General features: G+C 43.1%; 2 protein-coding genes across 4 annotated transcripts; both read right to left on the reverse strand.

Moving 5' to 3' along the window:
• Window positions 1-3,871: 3,871 nt before the first annotated feature.
• LOC306922300 (gap junction alpha-3 protein-like) lies at window positions 3,872-8,283 on the reverse strand. 3 transcript variants are annotated; one of them, XM_079499793.1, is made up of 2 exons: window positions 8,002-8,283; window positions 3,872-5,316 (listed from the first exon to the last, which is right to left on the reverse strand). In XM_079499793.1, the coding sequence occupies exon 2, from the start codon at window positions 5,281-5,283 to the stop codon at window positions 4,198-4,200; it is 1,086 nt and encodes a 361-aa protein (XP_079355919.1). In that variant the 5' UTR covers window positions 5,284-5,316; window positions 8,002-8,283; the 3' UTR covers window positions 3,872-4,197. The 3 variants fall into 3 exon arrangements, with proteins under 3 accessions (XP_079355919.1, XP_079355918.1, XP_079355920.1); XM_079499792.1 differs by having other exon boundaries at window positions 7,989-8,283; XM_079499794.1 differs by lacking the exon at window positions 8,002-8,283 and adding an exon at window positions 7,316-7,424.
• A 5,158-nt stretch (window positions 8,284-13,441) lies between these two features.
• Window positions 13,442-15,474, reverse strand: LOC306924612 (gap junction beta-1 protein-like). The gene is made up of 2 exons (XM_079503185.1): window positions 15,382-15,474; window positions 13,442-14,447 (listed from the first exon to the last, which is right to left on the reverse strand). Exon 2 carries the CDS (start codon window positions 14,431-14,433, stop codon window positions 13,603-13,605), a length of 831 nt encoding a protein of 276 aa, XP_079359311.1. The 5' UTR covers window positions 14,434-14,447; window positions 15,382-15,474; the 3' UTR covers window positions 13,442-13,602.
• Window positions 15,475-19,211: the final 3,737 nt, after the last annotated feature.

A 19,211-nucleotide genomic window follows, 5' to 3' on the forward strand; every position in this document is an offset into this window, starting at 1 on the left:
CTCCCTGGCTGAATATATGAAGCGCTCGCTGAAGCTCAAACGGTATAGTGTTTAACAGGTGCAAATGTTTATTTACATATGCTGGCCTTGACAAAACGGCATGCATGTTCTTAAATGCATTTCAAGGCAGCGTTCACTAAATCATTGGTTCCAAAAGTGGGGTCTGGGCGGGGACCTCAGGTAGATTCCAGAGGGTCCCCAGCAAAATGTCTTACTATAACATCACAATCATTGTAACCACTTAAACCATTTTTTATACTCTGGCAGCGTTTGGCTATTCAAAAATAGCAGATATATACAGTATACAAGCTATGAGATTGTAGAGCTGCAATTTTTGAAAAATCTTGAACATTTGTGCAAATCTTTGGACACTATAACCTATAGGGCAACAACACTCAACACTACTGCGGGGGCCACAAGCAAAATAGGGTTGTGCACAGCGACTAATTTCACTAATGTTTGAAAAACGATTTCATAACACACTACAAAACTTGTCTTAAGGAAACGCATACAACGACCACATTTTTACATTTAAGGACAAACCTTGCTGGACAAAAAACTTTGTTTTTTTTCAACCAAGGTTCATGTTTTAGGTTATTAGAGAAAGTAAAAGATGAGTGTTCATTTATTTGTATTTGCTGCTTTCTTTCATGTTAGGGATATATATATATATATATAATAATAACACTCATCTTTTACTTTCTCTAACAACATCCTAAAACCTAAAAAAAATAAAGTTGTTCTTTAACTTTGTCTTGTTTTCATAATTTGTCTTCCATGAAAGGAGAATAGGCTAATTATATTCTTATTGGTATTTTTTACGACAGTAAAGGGCCGTACAAATGCAGCCTGCGGACCTTGTGTTGAGTAGTGTGGACCTATAGAGATAGACTAGAGTAACCACTTAAGTTCAGCCCTATATACATTTGGGCCATTTGAAAATAGCTGAATAGTAATGCGTCACGATGCGACGCATAATAAGTACTTTTACTTTTCATACTTTAAGTACATTTTGATGTCAAATTGCCTTGTCAATACTTTTGTACTTTTACTCAAGTGCATTTTGAATTCCAGACTTTTACTTGTAACAGAGTACTTCTATATTGCAGTATTAGTACTTTTACTTAAGTAAAAAATATGAACACTTTATAAACCGGACCACCATTGCTTTCTGTTACCAAAGGAAGGACCACAGAAAGCAGTAAATCACAAATGATTCAGGAAACATGTTTATTTAAATTACAGTTATTTACAGATAAAGCTCCTTTATAGTTTATGCACGGCCCTTTCGACAAATGGACCCTTGGGAAATAAATAAATAAAAATAACAGCCATTGTTATTTTTTTTCATAGTCTGGAAAAAAACAACCATGGGATACGTGTTAAATGAAAAGATGCTCTGTATGTATTGTAGACAGCTATTTTGTTTTTAACCTCAACCACCGTTGTCTGAGTGAAAATAAATAAAATTGTGTAGGCTACACATACAGTAGCATCGATATTGTTTGGCAATACTCTTTGGTGGGCCTACATTTAATCAAAAAGCCAATGGCTGGGTTTCCCAAAGACATTTTGTGTTGCACGTAGCTTGAACACACCCCTCTAGGCCGCACACAGAAGCCTGTGTGTGGCCTAATTGGCTGCATGTCAGCCAATCAGACACTATGTCCTTTTTTGGGAAACACTGTCAAACACAACAACATAGAAATAGACAACCTAGACTATAGAGCACAGCCTGCATGAATACATTTAGAAGCAAACCTTTTTCCCTAAAGCCTCTTTAGCCTACACACACCTGTCGACATGTGGCAGTAGTAAAACCATTCGCAGAGAAATGTGTGATGTGAGTGGTGACTTTATTCATCTCATTTAAATATAAAAACTTAAATTAAACAAACATGTTTAGGCCTACTTCAGCATCAAAGAAATTAAAAAAAGATATATAATTTTTTTTAACACTAGCTAGCTAGCATTTATTGAAGAATTAGGATCTAATTCACGCCAGCATTTTTCCCAATTGAGCTCTTATTTTGAAAAGCCACATTTCCAGACTTCCGGAAGTAGACATATCCTAGTAAGTTTAGCGGGTCTCGTTCAACTGTTGTTTACAAGATGGATCTATGCCGGGGCACTGGAGGCCTCCACAGCGTCGGCTCTGTGCCATCAAAGAAACGTTGTTTTGACCAAAAATGCCATCTGGGACAAGGAATAGGAGATACAGGCGATTGAAAGAAACGGATAGAATGGATTATTATGGCGAGGACGATCTAAGATGGGCGATCCATTGTCATGACAACAGGTAGCTACCCGATGCTAACGCAAGTAGCATTATGGCTTGATCGATCGAAAGCGCTATAAAAGCGCAATTGCCATTGATCAACGGCAATGGCGGTAAGCGTAGTATTAAATAATAGGCTTCAATTGACCTAGATCTACGGCAATGGCACGGAAACGGTTAAGAGTGAAGAGAGCCTACTGTCAGCTGTCCAGCAGTCCAAATATTATTACATTAAATTTCAGAGGCGAAGTGATGTCGGCAAGGTAAATGTAGACCTATATGATGAACACTACTGTCCCATTGTGTCGATTGTGGGTTAATAAATATAGGCCTAGACAAGGAGGTTAAATGGGAGGCAGTCAAAGTTACCAATACAAGCTAGTTAATTCAGCATTAACTAGCTTGTATGTATTGCATTCTTTTATTGACCGGTCAAGCCGGTGTGGTAGGCCTACCAGGCCATCTATGCACGGAATATCTATGTTCACAGTGAAAGGGGGTGTTGTTGAGAACCACACGCATACTCACTATGCATATTTCCTTTGGGAAACCCAGCCATTGATACTTTGGTGAGAAGTGGTATCCAGTAAGGCTGGGAAATTAACCACACATAAACCAAAACCGAAATATAGAACCAATAACAGACTTAATCTTGTTCATGTAGGTTAATCGAAATGTCGAGATGCAGTCTTTTCACATATATAATATAAACAAATGTACATTAGAAACATTTCAAATAGAATTTGAATAGAAACAAAATGACTAAATCTATTAGTCTTATGAACCACTCTGTATTACACTTTGGTGTACAATTGTGGGTTCAAAAATAATGAAAGTTGCAGATCTACAAGCTCACAATGCATCGCATATAGGTAGATCTGCTATTTTCACTGTTTCATTGAAATCGTATAGCCCAGCCCTACTATCCTGTCAGACTAGTAAGCTATCATCGAAGAAAGAAATCACACCCGTGTGAACTGAGTCTGCATGCTCAACAACACAACACAGCTGGCTGGCTGCAGTTATAGTTATGGTGCTCGTTGTGAATGGCACTTTAGGTTACCCAGCGGTATAGAGCGTCGCAGTCCCGCCTCCTACCCTGGACCAGGAAATGAAACCCAATGCATTTTCCTCATAGACATTTCTTAAAGTATTTATTTAAAGACGGTTATTAAACAATATTTTGGACCAAACAAATAATTAGAAAGAAGAAAAAAACGGCAGGTTACAACACTTTTTTTGTTGTTTTTCTTCTTTGTAATTATTTGTTTGGTCCAAAATATTGTTTGTGTTGTCATGAGTTGTCACGACTCGAGTTGGCTTTGTCCGCGGCGTAACCGTCTTTAAATAAATACTTTAAGAAATGTCTATGGGAAAAATGCATTGGGTTTCATTTCCTGGTCCAGGGTAGGAGGCGGGACTGCGACGCTCTATAGCGGCTGTTCGTACACCCGGGTGAACATAGCAACCATGCTCATTTCTTCTGCACAGACTAGCAAAGCCACCCGGGTGAACAGGGTGAACATAGCAACCATGCTCATTTTTTCTGCACAAAAAAGCCAGTTGTAGGAGTGGTTTACACCACTCAAAAAGACGGACAGATGGACAGACAGACATACACACACGGCCAGTCATTGGAGCGGTTAGGCACCACTCAAAAACACGGCACAGTACAATGCAAGTTGTCCTGAAGATAATCTGTCAACAGCAGCATTTAAAGCAGGCAGTGATCACAGCATGAATTACATTTTCTTGAACAGATCTAAGACTTCACAAATGATAATCATGCAACCGACTCCATTTTCACAAACCGTAACAAAATGTCAATACCCCAACGTGTCTCAACACCTTGGAGGAGCATCACAGCCGCTTTGCCGTCAACATACTGTAAGACTTACTCAGTGCAACTGAAGCCGCACTCATATCTTCAGATCGTCTATTCTAGTCTTGTTGTTGCTGAGTTTGGCCGTGCGGCCGGCCCTGCCCTGGCTGGGCGACCCGGGGGGCGACTCCGCTCCCGTCTTTGCTTTCAGGTCACATTCCTCCGGCTTGCTGCTGCTCCTCTCCACCGCCAAGTTGTCCTTGTTCTGCTTGTACGCGGCGGCCTTGCTGTGGTACGGGTGGAAGGACGAGTCCGTCTCCTCGGCCAGGTTGTAGCCGGGCACCGGTGGGTACACGCCGGGCTGCCCGACCTGGTGGAAGTAGTCGTCGTAGCTCGGCGCGTACGGCACGGCGGCCTCACTGGGCGGCTTGGACACGGAGTTCATGGAATTCTGTTCCTTCCGTTGCTGTTTCCTCCTCCTGTAGCTGATGCCCTGTTTGCACTTGGTGAAGCCCAGGTGGTAGATCTCTATGAGGTTGAGTAACAGCGACAGGCTGGCCACGCCGAGCATGAAGATGATGAAGATGGTTTTCTCTGTGGGCCGTGAGATGTAGCAGTTGACCGTGTTGGGACAGGGGGACCGGTCACACGTGTACATGGGCTTTAGCTCGAAGCCGTACAGGAGGTACTGGGCCACGATGAAGCCCACCTCGAAGATGGTCTTGAAGATGACGTTGAACACGTACGTGCGTAGGAGCTCTCCCTGCAGCCGCACGCGGCCCTTGTCGTCCCTCACCAGGGCCTTCTTGTGCTTCTGCGCCACCATGAGCGCGTGCTTGTCGACCATCTCCTTCTCCCGTTGCTGGTGCTTCTCCTCCATGCGCACCAGGTGCAGAATGTGGCCCAGGTAGATGAGGCTGGGCGTGGACACGAAGATGATCTGCAGCGTCCAGAAGCGCACGTGCGAGATGGGGAAGGTGATGTCGTAGCACACGTTCTCGCAACCGGGCTGCTTGGTGTCGCAGGTGAAGCCCGACTGCTCGTCGCCCCACACCTTCTCGGTGGCGGCGCTCAGCACCAGGATGCGGAAGATGAAGAGGACGGTGAGCCAGACCTTGCCCACCACGGTGGAGTGCTCCTGGGCCTTCTCCAGAAGCTTCCCCAGCAGGTTCCAGTCCCCCATGGCTTAACGTGATGACGTCACACCACCGCCAAGCTAGGAAAAATAAGGCAAAGAACAAAAATTAAGACAGTGGTTTGCAAACTCTTTGCTTTTAGGAAAACTCCATAACTGAGAGAGTACAAATGTTTCATTAGTTGCGTACACTCTCAGAGCCACCTGCCACTCAAGGAACCCTTACGGTCCCTGGACCCAACATTGAAAACCACTGAGTTTAAGATAGACCTTAGAGCAAGTATATTATCTCAACAAAATGATATCTTCCGAAACAAAAACACCTGGACAAAATCACAAGCCAAAATATAATAATAATAATAACTAGAACTGCACTCTGTCGAGTGCCTACTTGCTTGTTGTATACATGGATGTAATATCACACCACTGCTATATCAAGCACAAGTAGTCATTACTCATACGCATGAGTGACGGCTTTCGATGGTGACGTATATGTCGATCAGTGTCGGGTGGATTAAAGGAAATGCCTATGTATATGTATATGTAATTTGTAAGTTGATTAGTGGTATACTGTGGTTACTTTTGATGCTTATGCACCGTCCCAGCATATGACGTCAGGGTATAACTGGTATAGCTAGCGCTCAATGATGACTAGCCCTCAACGATGACGTAATACAGATGTGGATTAAAGGACCCAATGCCTTCGATGGTGACGTATATCTCGATCAATGTCGGGTGGATTAAAGGAAATACCTCTATGTATATGTATATGTAATTTGTAAGTTGATTAGCGGTATACTGTGGTTACTTTTGATTTGTATGCACCGTCAGGGTAGCATATGACGTCAGGGTATAACTGGTATAGCTAGCTCTCAATGATGACTAACTCTCAATGATGACGTATTAAAGATGTGGATTAAAGGTCCCAATGCCAGAGTGTAATTGGTTTTCGATGGTGACGTAATGACGATATGTTTTAGTGTCGGGAGGATTAGAGGTAATGTTCCTATGTATATGTATATGTAATTTGTAAATTGATTAGCGGTATACTGTGGTTACTTTTGATGCGTATGCACTGTCCCAGCATATGACGTCAGGGTCAGAGTACTGTCGACCGCTACGTCACCGGCTTTCGATGGTGACGTAGATGTCGATCAGTGTCGGGTGGATTAAAGGAAATGCCTCTATGTATATGTAATTTGTAAGTTGATTAGCGGTATAATGTGGTTACTTTGCGTATGCCCCGTTTGATGCGTATGTATTGCAGCAGCATATGACGTCAGGGTATAACTGGTATAACTAGCTCTCAATGATGACGTAATAAAGATGTGGATTAAAGGACCCATTGCCAGGGTGTAATTGGTTTTCGATGGTGACGTAATGACGATATGTTTTAGTGTCAGGAGGATTAAATGCCATATCAAGCACAAGTAGTCATTACGTCATACGCTGGCACGGCGAATACGCATCAAACGGCGACATACGCATCGAAGCACTGGACGAAAACTATTATTTGCGCGCTCTGCTTGCGCAAGTAATAATAATAAAGAGTTAATCATAAGAGTTATAAAGGCAAGTTAAAGGTTAAAAGTGATTTCTTTTTTTGGTTAAAACAAGTTTGTTTTGTTCAAAAGTTATAGCTCTAAATTCTGATACTGTTTGGTCAGTAACCGCCAGGGCTCTCCCCGTCTCTCTAGGTCTTTAGTAAACAGAAAAACATTTGCAGGTCGGTCACAAAGACGGGAGAGAGTACACATTTATCAGCTTCAATTTCAATATTCCAATTCCAATTTCATTTAATTCATAACTTCCCATTGCACTTCCTTATCCTGTATCCTGACATCTCCTCTGATTGGATGAAATTGGCATACCAACTTGAAAAAACATTTTATGCAGTCAGTGTTTACTAAAGAGCTGGAGAGACCGGGAGTTACAGATCAAACACTCTAGCTATGATAACTATCAGAATATAGCCATTTAACACTTAATTTAACAACACAGAAATCACTTACAGTTCCTTTATGTTTTGGTACTGAAAACAATTGCTTGAACTACTAATTTCTTCCCTTCTATAACTCACCAAATGCAGATGAGTCTTTAACCAAACGAGTCCCCTGAGAGCCGAGCTCTGGTCTGAGTATATACTCCTGTATCCTGTCCCTTCTGAAGTGCCAGTCAGGTAGTGACCATTTCCACATGGACACAGACAGGATTATATTTACTTTAGGGGCTAGAATGTATATTTGGCAAGTGTGGACAGGGGGAGGCATGTCAGGAAAGTGATGGCCTTCATGCCAGGAGTCACAGTAACTTGATCCGTGACAGGTGAAACACAATACCAGAAAAGAGCTTTAAGCTGTTCTAACACATTACGTATTCGAAATAATCACCTACTGTACTAATATTTGTGGACAATGAAAGAGGGCTCTTGGATAATACTACTGTGCAAGCGCAAGAATTGTAAATAAATAAGAAAAACATTTTGGATGAAACGCCCTTTCATGTTACTTGGAAAAGCAAGTAAAACAGATAATACCATAAGAAACAGCCAAGATATACAAGATCTTAATTTGGACAATATCAACACTATAAGGATTTCATATCCTTCACAGATCCTATATCACATTCATCTTAGGCACGGTAGTTTGAATAAACCATGGATATGTTCATTACCTTCCATCACAAGCTCTATAATACTGCAACCCACACATTAGGAATCAAACTTCAGAAGCCACATTTGTTGGTAAACCCACCTCATCAACTTACACATCCCCTGTGGCGGAGCGCTCTGTGTCTGCAAGGATCCATGGAGGGTCTCCTTTCTCGCCTTCAGGCCTCAGAGAGGGAGGCCGGTCCCCGGGCGGCCCCCCAGTAATGCCCTTGAATGGACAGGAAAAGTGGACTCTTGCTGTCCTCAGCCGCCGCTGTTCCACTCTACTGAGTCTCCGGCCTCTTCTCTGTCCACGGCCACAGGCCACAGCTTTTCCAGGATTCAGGGCCCTGAGGGGTCTTCCACTGGCCACACAAACCTGCCAGACACACTCACAAGCAACTCTGACTGGGCTGCCCGCCCCTCCTAACCCCCCACCCCCCCAGGGTTAAATTTGGCACAGGGCACACTCTAATGTAAGCTACCGAAGTCCCCCTACTCGCTTCATACCGTGAGTGACAGGGCAGTCAGCCAATAAGGTGCTCTACTAATCCTGTCTGGCCACGGGTGCTACTGTTGTCTAAATATAGCGGCAGAGTCTCTCCTATCACGGATAGAGGCATAACTCTGAGTTGAAGGGCCTTCCACGTCTTCAGACAACAAATGACACAGCCAGAATAACGAAGTGTGTGATGTGGGGATCTGGTGACACTATGATGACCTAAAGCAGAAACATTATCACAGCGAACAACCTCCTGTGGTCACATTATAGTCCCTCCCTCCTGTACCTCGTACCAGAATCCAAACGTACACCCCTGAACACCAAAACATTTGATCCCAAATCCCTTCTAGACCCCCAAAATAATGATTGAAATATACAGAAATTCCAAACAAGACTTCTAGTGCCTATTTAGAGTGAGAAGGATGTTTTAATTAGGGCTGCAACTCTCTCTCTTCTTGACAATTACTATTGATTACTTTTTCTTTTTTTTTTATTAATCGAAAAGTGCATTTTTTGGATAATAAAATATCAACTCTGTCGGGTGGAAACATCATATGTCCAAAACTGTTACTTTGAGATTCAAATTCAAAAGTAGCAGATCTATAAGCTCAAAGTGTGTCGCTTTGCGCTGTGGATCTGCTACTTTTGATGCTTTTGTGTGACGCTGTAGTAGTGTGTTATTGAGTGACGCTGTAGTAGTGCGTTATTGAGTGACGCTGTAGTAGTGCGTTATTGTGTGACGCTGTAGTAGTGCGTTATTGAGTGACGCTGTAGTAGTGCGTTATTGTGTGACGCTGTAGTAGTGCGTTATTGAGTGACGCTGTAGTAGTGCGTTATTGAGTGACGCTGTAGTAGTGCGTTATTGAGTGACGCTGTAGTAGTGCGTTATTGTGTGACGCTGTAGTAGTGCGTTATTGTGTGACGCTGTAGTAGTGCGTTATTGAGTGACGCTGTAGTAGTGCGTTATTGAGTGACGCTGTAGTAGTGCGTTATTGAGTGACGCTGTAGTAGTGCGTTATTGTGTGACGCTGTAGTAGTGCGTTATTGTGTGACGCTGTAGTAGTGCGTTATTGTGTGACGCTGTAGTAGTGCGTTATTGTGTGACGCTGTAGTAGTGCGTTATTGTGTGACGCTGTAGTAGTGCGTTATTGTGTGACGCTGTAGTAGTGCGTTATTGTGTGACGCTGTAGTAGTGCGTTATTGTGTGACGCTGTAGTAGTGCGTTATTGTGTGACGCTGTAGTAGTGCGTTATTGTGTGACGCTGTAGTAGTGCGTTATTGTGTGACGCTGTAGTAGTGCGTTATTGTGTGACGCTGTAGTAGTGCGTTATTGTGTGACGCTGTAGTAGTGCGTTATTGTGTGACGCTGTAGTAGTGCGTTATTGTGTGACGCTGTAGTAGTGCGTTATTGTGTGACGCTGTAGTAGTGCGTTATTGTGTGACGCTGTAGTAGTGCGTTATTGTGTGACGCTGTAGTAGTGCGTTATTGTGTGACGCTGTAGTAGTGCGTTATTGTGTGACGCTGTAGTAGTGCGTTATTGTGTGACGCTGTAGTAGTGCGTTATTGTGTGACGCTGTAGTAGTGCGTTATTGTGTGACGCTGTAGTAGTGCGTTATTGTGTGACGCTGTAGTAGTGCGTTATTGTGTGACGCTGTAGTAGTGCGTTATTGTGTGACGCTGTAGTAGTGCGTTATTGTGTGACGCTGTAGTAGTGCGTTATTGTGTGACGCTGTAGTAGTGCGTTATTGTGTGACGCTGTAGTAGTGCGTTATTGTGTGACGCTGTAGTAGTGCGTTATTGTGTGACGCTGTAGTAGTGCGTTATTGTGTGACGCTGTAGTAGTGCGTTATTGTGTGACGCTGTAGTAGTGCGTTATTGTGTGACGCTGTAGTAGTGCGTTATTGTGTGACGCTGTAGTAGTGCGTTATTGTGTGACGCTGTAGTAGTGCGTTATTGTGTGACGCTGTAGTAGTGCGTTATTGTGTGACGCTGTAGTAGTGCGTTATTGTGTGACGCTGTAGTAGTGCGTTATTGTGTGACGCTGTAGTAGTGCGTTATTGTACAACACACACAAAATATCGAGATAAGAGGTTTCTGCCCCGACAGCAACATATCAACAAATCAAGGTAAATGTGAGTATGAAATAAAGTCCCAAATAATTTGCTGCAAATCATTCCACTATAGACTGCATCCATTTAGCATCTTTCTGACCCTTAAAGGAGCATTCAGTGATTTGGGTGATTTGGAGGAAAAAAAACGGTCCACCCGGTAACAAAATGTGCACATGCACACGCTCTACAGTGGGGGAAGTACAACAGACCAACAGCACGTGCACCAATGCCCGCCCCATTCGATCATGATTGGAGGAAGGCCCCTTTCATCCTGATTGGATGAAGGCTTTGCCACCCAAAGCCCAAACCGAAACTAGGGTTTTTTGACCCCAGGGGTTAACTGGGGACAGGGAGGAACTCCTTATGTGGTCAGCACACTTTATAGTAGGGAGGATTATCCAAAAAATAAGAAAAAATAATTGATATTTGAATTAAGTGATATCACTGAATATACCTTTAAAAGCACTTCACAATGTATTTCACATGCACACGACTTTCACACAGCGACAACGGAGGCAACGACACCCGCCTGCTCATCGTGAGCAGGAGGAGGAAGGGGTTCAGCCTCGGAGTGGAACCGGGAAGAAATCATTAAATGAATGCTTAATAGTTTGTGTCAATGTATTTGTCAAATTATCATCAAGTTTAATATACAGTAATATACATACAATATACATGTATAAAATTCCAAGTCATTTTCATATTTTGAATGGATTGTTTACCTGGATGTCAATTAATGTATGCAAACTCAAACCTGTCTGTTTTTATAAACATATTCACATGTGTTAATAAAACCGTCAATAAGGTTAGCCTAAATGTTTCACCGGACCGGAGAGATATGGATAAAATGCATACTATTGCATGATGAGAAGTGAAGAAAACCAGGGAATGTTCTGACAGTGACAGCTGTAGTGTTTAAACAACTTAAAATGACTCGAAAGTCGTACAATTTCCTTTGAATGGCTAAACGTATTATTTATTTAATCAAAAACACCCCGATTAAGTCTTCATAGCTGACACTTGAACCCTATATACTTAGTTGAGGGCTCAATACTACGTCCGCTAGCATTTCCCTCTACACCAGTAGTTCGCAACTTTTCAGGATCAGGGCTCACTTAAAAATATCAAAAGCATTCAAGGCCCACCCATATTGTTTTGATGTTATATTGTCATTAAAATCTTGTGTGTTTTGCCAATTATTTGGGGGCCTACTTATATATCTTCACTGGCCATCAGTGGGCTCCAGCCCACAGGTTCACAAACACTGCTCTACACCAAATCTCTCTTCCGAAAATAGCTACATTTCACTGAACTTTGTTCCCAGACTAGTGCCGCCAGGGTTCAAGTAGTTAAATGTCACTGAGGAGGAGTGGATTAGTTAAATTTGCCATGTCACCAGCACCAGATGAGATGTGTTGGCAGCAAGATGCTGCACCGCCCAAACAAACGAGGGAATAAGAATGAATGAATTCTTCTGATCTTGCCTATTCATTGGTCGAACATCATGTGGTGTCTTGAACAATGCCACCATTTTGAGACTGAAACACGCCTGGGAAGAATCAAGAATGACTTTGTTTTGTTTTTCTTTTCTTCACAAAGTAAATTCATTGAAAGGTCCAGTTGAAGGAATACCTCCGGTCTGTGACACATTTTGATTTTATCACTATACTATATGTTGACTGGAGCAGGGGTTCTCAACCTGGGGGTCACGACCCCTCGGAGGGTCCCACATTTATTTTGGGGGGTCCCCATATTATTATTTTTTCCCCTTTTTTTTTTGCACAACTGAATGGCTGGAAAATGGAAATTTAGAGTTTACTTAGTACACATAGTACATGCATAAACTTTCCTTAATGATTATATCTGGTTTCAGTATTTATTTATGATGTATTTTATTAAGGTTATTGTAGCGGCCAATTTGTATTGGTGGTGGGGAGGGTGCGGGGCGGAGGTCGAGACATGGCCAAAGTATTTTTGGGGGTCCCCAGCCAAAAACGTTGAGAACCCCTGGACTGGAGCTTATTTATATTAGGTCCACTAGTTAGTGGACCTAATATAAAAATACTAGTGACTAGTATTTCCCTGTACACATCTCTTCGCCGAAGATAGCCAATCTACAAGCTCACAACATGCTGTGTCACAATGAATTGTGAGCTTGTAAGTCTGCTATTTTCGGCCCTAAGAATAAGGACGCTAGGATTAAGTGCTTTTAGGATCATTATTAGAGGTATAAGGGAATTTAGCTTGGTTTACATTTGTTTCTTGTACTATAATAATTTTGTGTCAACAGTCCTCAACAGGCTCCCTACATTTTCTGTTACTACCTAATGTTAAAATAATAAACAAAAAAGAAAAAAAGAAAAGCAGCAATAGTCATAACTGTCATAACCCTTTGCCCACAATATAATGACTGAACTGGTCTAATACAATTAAGTGGGTTCGTTCCAGGAATCAAGTATTACTGTAAGACATATTGAAACAAACGCCCCTTTTGCTGTACTTCAGCTCCGACTGCAATTAGATTATGTAAACCCACATTTTTCAATTCCAAATAAGAAGTTCTCTCTCCTATCCAGCATATTATTTTGTATAGGACCCTGTTGTTCACGTTTCTACCTACAACCGACTCTGTTGCATGTTCCACGCTTGTGTCAGTAGAACAAATGGAATAACAAAATGGAATCATCAATTTTGACTACACTACATTTATATTTAGTAGCTCATACCTAGACAAGTGCAGAGGGCCAAACAAGAGTACTGTAGTATACGTACATCTCCTGGTTTCTGACTTTATTCTAATCCCTGTACTTTACTACGTGCTTACTCTTTTGTATCATTTGTTACTCATAGCTGTATGTCTTTGTCTTTATCTATCCTGTTTCATATCTGTGGTACTGCCATGACAACTGAACTCGCCTTCTGTGGGACGAATAAAAGGTCTATCTAATAAAGAATGAATGTATGAATTACAAAGATAACGATGGATGGATAAACAACTTTACAAACCGCATAAATAAGCATATTCAAAACGAGCTAATATACAGTACATGCTCCCATGGACGTGACCAGTTGATTAGTTTCATGTGTAAAGGAAGTGCCAATCTCAGCAAGCGGAACACCTCTCTCCTTTTTCTGCGGGGCTCTTGCTCTTGGTCACAGTGAACTTAGACTTGAGAGAATGGTCCGCTATCAGCTGATTGATCTCGTTCTGCTTGTAGGAGGACAACCTCTGCGTTATCCACGCCACTTTGGACTCTTCATCGGAGGGGTGGAGGCAGCGTATGCAGGCCCTGCCTAGAAGGTACGCCACCTCGGCCAGGTTGAGCAGCACGCACAGTCCAGAGACTGCCAGCATGAACACCGTGAATATGGTCTTTTCTGTGGGTCTGGAGACAAAACAGTCCACCGTGTTGGGACACGGGTACGACTCACACTTCACCAGACGCACCATCTTGAAGGTGGGGTAGATCAAGTAGAAGATGTAGAGGAAAACCACCTCGAAGACGATCCGGAAGATGAGGCTGATCATGTAGGTCCACCACAGGGCTCCGGTGACCTGATACTTCTGGTTCTTGATGCGCTCGATGTCCTTGGGGCTGCCGCGGCCCGACCTCTTCAGGATCTTCTTCTCGATGTGGTGCCGGTGGGCCACGTGCATGGCCACCAGCAGAGCGGGGGTGGACACCAGGATGAGCTGCAGTGCCCACAGGCGGATGTGAGAGATGGGGAAGAACTGGTCGTAGCAGACGCTGTCGCAGCCCGGCTGCTGGGTGTTGCAGGTGAACTGGGACTTCTCATCTCCCCACACGCTCTCAGCGGCCACCACCAGCACCAGGATGCGGAAGATGAAGATGACGGAGAGCCAGACGCGTCCGATGCCAGTGGAATGCCTGTTTACGCCGCTGACCAAGGCATAAAAGGACCCCCAGTTCATTTTCGATTCCAGCTCTGGAAGAGTAAACGTTAAATGCTGTGAGAGTGGAAGGCAAACCTACATATGCCATCCTGAGAGAGATGGCCATTATTGTGGCATGGGTTAACAACAAATGTAGTTAGTGCTAACACAAACAAACCTAATATATAGCCTTTCTTAAAAACACACCACTGATATGAAGTTGTAATGCACTGAATAGTTTTAATGTTATTGCCATTGCTGAACTCCAACATACTACCACTATAATGAAGATAATTATTCAAAGTCTACCTTTACAACATCATTTTGGAAGCGGTTTGCCGAGGTCAGCCGGCGGCATAAGCGGCATAAGTGGCGCCAGGTCCAAAGTTGACCATCTTCAGATATCGCCCGGACATGAAGCTGGCTTGGCCACGTAGCAAAATCTACCGAGAATTGCCAGGTCACTCGTTGGCGGTATAAAAACCTGGGCGATGGCCTGCCGCCGTGCACCGTCATCGCACGTAACAGATCGAAGCCAATTGCAAAACATTTGACGCACACGTGATCCACCAGCCCCGTATTAATACAATACTCCCAATCTGACCTAGGGTTCAGTCGCAGACAGACCGACAGACTATATGCCAGTCCAATTCTCCAAGGCGTTGCCAAGAACTCCATCTCATTGGGAGACATTTTTTTCCCCGGACGTCTGAGACTGTATTGTTTATGAGAATGATTACAAACGTGCTCTTATTTGCTTATGACAAATAAATACAAATTATTACTCATGCCAAAAGATATTTCTAAAATGCCTAATATGAAATGATTTGGTTTCTGGTAAATGCTTTGCCAAGTGTACATCATAATTTAACACAGCAGCCTAGAAACTATCCTTGTATGGCTGGGGTAGATCACTCTGTGCACTGAATGTTAGTCCAAAACAACACACATTTGATGAAGGTAATATAATGAGAGCATTTATTTTACCTTCGGCTGTGGTGGTACACAAAAATGTGTACAAAAGGGGTGAAAATGAATAAAAATATTGTGCTTTTTAGCCAACGGAAAGGCTGGATTGAGAATACCATGCGTTTGGAAAATGCTAATCATTCCTCCGCCACTAGCCAGTGCTAGCCAGTGCCCGGTCATATGCTCTTATATAAACTATTTGCATACAATGGCATCCTTTATGGGGCTGCAACAAGACCCTTTAGAATTCAGATCAAACGCCTCGATATCCGCCCACCCCGGGCCAAAGAAAGAATCTGTGTGGACACAAAAGGACTCAGCCTTGCCACATTATTTATTGTGCGGGGCAGCTAGGGGAGTGGAGGGTGTTTTTGACCTGGTCCACTATCACACAGACAGTGGTGGAAGTAGTCGTCGGATGATGTTTTCCTTTACTTAGAATAGAAGAAAATACTCGCATTGGCGTCAAAATATGAAATACCAAAAGTAATCATTATGAATAGCCTCCCCCCAACCCCCCAAAACATAGCAAATCTACAAGCTTCGTAGATTGACTATTTTTGTCAAAGTATAAAATAGGGCGTTAATGTATGTTGTATGTCGTTTGGCGACACTTGTCCTGGACAGGCCTCCTCAGACTTTGCTCAGATCTAAACCCATGTATGTTTTTGTAATATTTAAAGTAACTTCAAATAATTGTAGTGGAGTAAGGAAGTACAATATTTGCATCAGAGATGTGTAGAAGTATCGGAAAATGGAAACAATTCAAATAAAAGTACCTGAAATTTGTACTTAGTTACTTTCCACACCAGTCACAGAGGACAGCCAGTCAGAGATTTTGCAGAACTGCTGGGTTATTTGAAGCACTTCTATGGAAGGAAATTAAAAGCAGAAGGTTTTTTGAACAATGACTAATTTTGTAATTTTACATACTGTAGATTTCATGCCACAGGACAGGCAAATAATTGCACTAAAATAAAGATAATGGTTTTTAATACAGGCAACTTTCCTCATTCAATACTAGCTTTTTGTTCTTGAGCAGATTATATCAAAGGAAAGACATTCAGCAGCATTTGGAGAGCTCAACAAACTTTCATAGTAAATCCAAAGGCCTTTTGGCTGACAAGGCTTGCATTTTATCACATAACGCCATAAGCTCAGCTCTTCAAATATCTGGACATTCACTGGAGAAAGAAGACAGGTTTACGGAGCATAGCTTTGCATGGTTAAATTAACCACCACCATATAATAGTGTGTGAAAAACTGAAAATGTGCCCCTGCTGGGGAGGCATACTTTTCTGGCTCTGGAACCACCTGCCTGAGGTTAGACTCACTAAAACCAGTGGTGGAAAAAGTACTCGCCATTAAATATCAATACTACAATGTAGATTGTAGAAACTGTAAAAACTTGAGTAAAAAGTACAAAAGTATTGGCATCAAAATGTACTTATCTTACAATAAATGCACCACGTCTCTGTGTATGTCTGTAACTCGAGAATCGTTGGCCCCACTGACTTAAATTTGACACACACGCTAAACAAAATTCGGTCTGAGCAAACACTCAAACCTGCTGAGCAGACATCAGCAACTACTGAGCAATCATACATCACCTTAGACAACAGTCTAGACAACAGTAGATATGGCCCTAGGGAGTGAGTGTGTGAAGTGAGCGCCCCTCACTTCACACAGGTGAATTCTTTCTTTTTTCCAAATGGATTTTGGTATACGAGTGAATCAATGAATAGTTACATAAGGTTACGCAAGTTACATTTTTGAGTGGTGCAAACCACTCCAATAACCAGCTTTGTCTGTATGTATGTGTCTATGTGTACCTGTACGTGGGACCCAAAAAAATGAGCATGGTTACTATGGTCACTGACATTACGTCAGACCACAGCTGATCAGGCTATATAAGACCTTGCACCACTCAGTTCACACGGGTGTGATTTTTAGGTGGTAGGCTAGCAATTTTAGAAATATTCTGTTAGTCTATATCAGTGAAGGTTCTCAACCTTTTCAGGCTGTGACCCCCCAAAGTAATCATATTTGAACTGGGGACCCCCCACCCAGACAAGCAACAGAATGGTTCCACAGATAAATATTGTGAAAATAGCCGATCTACAAACTCGTTGTGAACTTGTAGATCGGCTATTTTCACAATTGTCGCCTCTTTCTTTATTATTTAATAATCTGGCCAATGTTTGACCAGTTTTATAGCATGGTTTGCTGATTACTTTTCATGCAGTAATGGTATTTTTCTTTTAGAGCCTTTGAGGTATTATAGAAGTCTTAAAAGTCCTTAAATTGTCACTTCACTGTCATCTGGCCCTGGGGTCCTCCCCCCCACCCCCAAATCATGTGGGGACCCACAGGTTGAGAACGACTATGAATACTCAATTGTGCATTACATGGGGGGCATGAGAAAACGTAAAAACTTTATTCACACACACACACACACACACACTAAAACGAGTTTGTTGGTGTGTTTTTTAACTCCTAGTTTCTCAGATTGTCGAACGTCAGCAGCCCCTTATGGCCCCTACTACGCCAGCTATGGGCTATCATTATATAAGCTACATAGAGGGATTTATTGATTGAAGAAAGATGTATTAACAGATTTGAGAATTACAGAGAGAGGTTCCATATGGGGCTAGACCGCTAGAGATGAACGTTAGCTTCCACATGTTTCATTCACAAGCACACCGGACTGGGGGCTTGTTGTGCTGTAGTGATAACCACATTAGCTAACCAGCTAATGCGAAGCTAACGTTAGTCCCCCTCTCGTTGTTGCGCACAGCCGTTCTTTTATCCACACTTCCATCCGTTCGCCTTTTAAATCTAAATGTCCCATCAACGCACGGGTCCAAGCAACGCAATCTTATCTGGTTTCATTAACACTGACTGCAGTGCTGCCTGCTCCTGCTGTTACGTCTCCACCTCTAAGGTCCCCACTCGCCGTGCAGACGGCGCAGTCATACACAGGAGGAGAGGAGAGGAGACCAAAGAGTCAAAAAAAAGGAGGGGAGGAGACCTGTCTGGGCAAAGTGTGGGCAAATGTGGACACGGGATAGGTATTAATACTGTAATGTAGATGATACTCGGGGGGGAGACAATATTTTTTTTAAAGAAAACTTTTTTTTTTTTTTACACCAGCGTCGGTGCGCGACAGATTTCAGTTGTGCGCGGGAGCATTTGGCCATGTGCGCGCACGGGCGCACCTTAGGGGGAACATTATCATCACACGGAGTGCAGTGCCAGGCCTTGAGTCGGTTGGATACACTGTTGTCCAGAACTGCCACAAAAGGCTCTGGTCAGGCTCTGCCAGTGGACCACCTCAGCCAGGGGCGGCAGGTTCCTATAACGGCAGTGGGTGCTCACGAAAGCAAGATCCTTGACCAAATTACAGCCACTGCATCTTACCTTTTAATTAAAGTAAAAGTAGTCTGAGGAAAGGGAACAGTTCTGTTCCCCGGACATTGTTTTGGGATATTTTTGCTGAGATGGCTCTGTTTGTCAAGTCTCAAGTCAGTGTGGAGATTGGCCGGCGGTGTTGCTGCCCTCCCCTCCCCTCCCGACTCATGGCTCTTTACAGACGGGCCGACGGTACACAGACAGCAGCCTCTCCGCTGACTGTGTTAGTGTTGTGTTGCTGCAGGAGACGGAGTGTGAATGAACCGTGCGGTCACTGGAACAAAGCCACCGTATTAGCATTTGAATACCTGTTCTGTGAACACCGTAAAGGTGTGTGCCTACGTGACAAAATTACCAGGGGGAGGGGATCTTCAGCCTTAATCTCAGTGGGTGCTATTTGCCTTATTCTTTTTTCAGTGGGTGCCCAAGCCCTCAGG

The sequence above is a fragment of the Electrona antarctica genome, assembly GCF_951216825.1.
Source record: "Electrona antarctica genome assembly, chromosome: 1".
NCBI classification, from domain to species: Eukaryota; Metazoa; Chordata; class Actinopteri; order Myctophiformes; family Myctophidae; genus Electrona; species Electrona antarctica.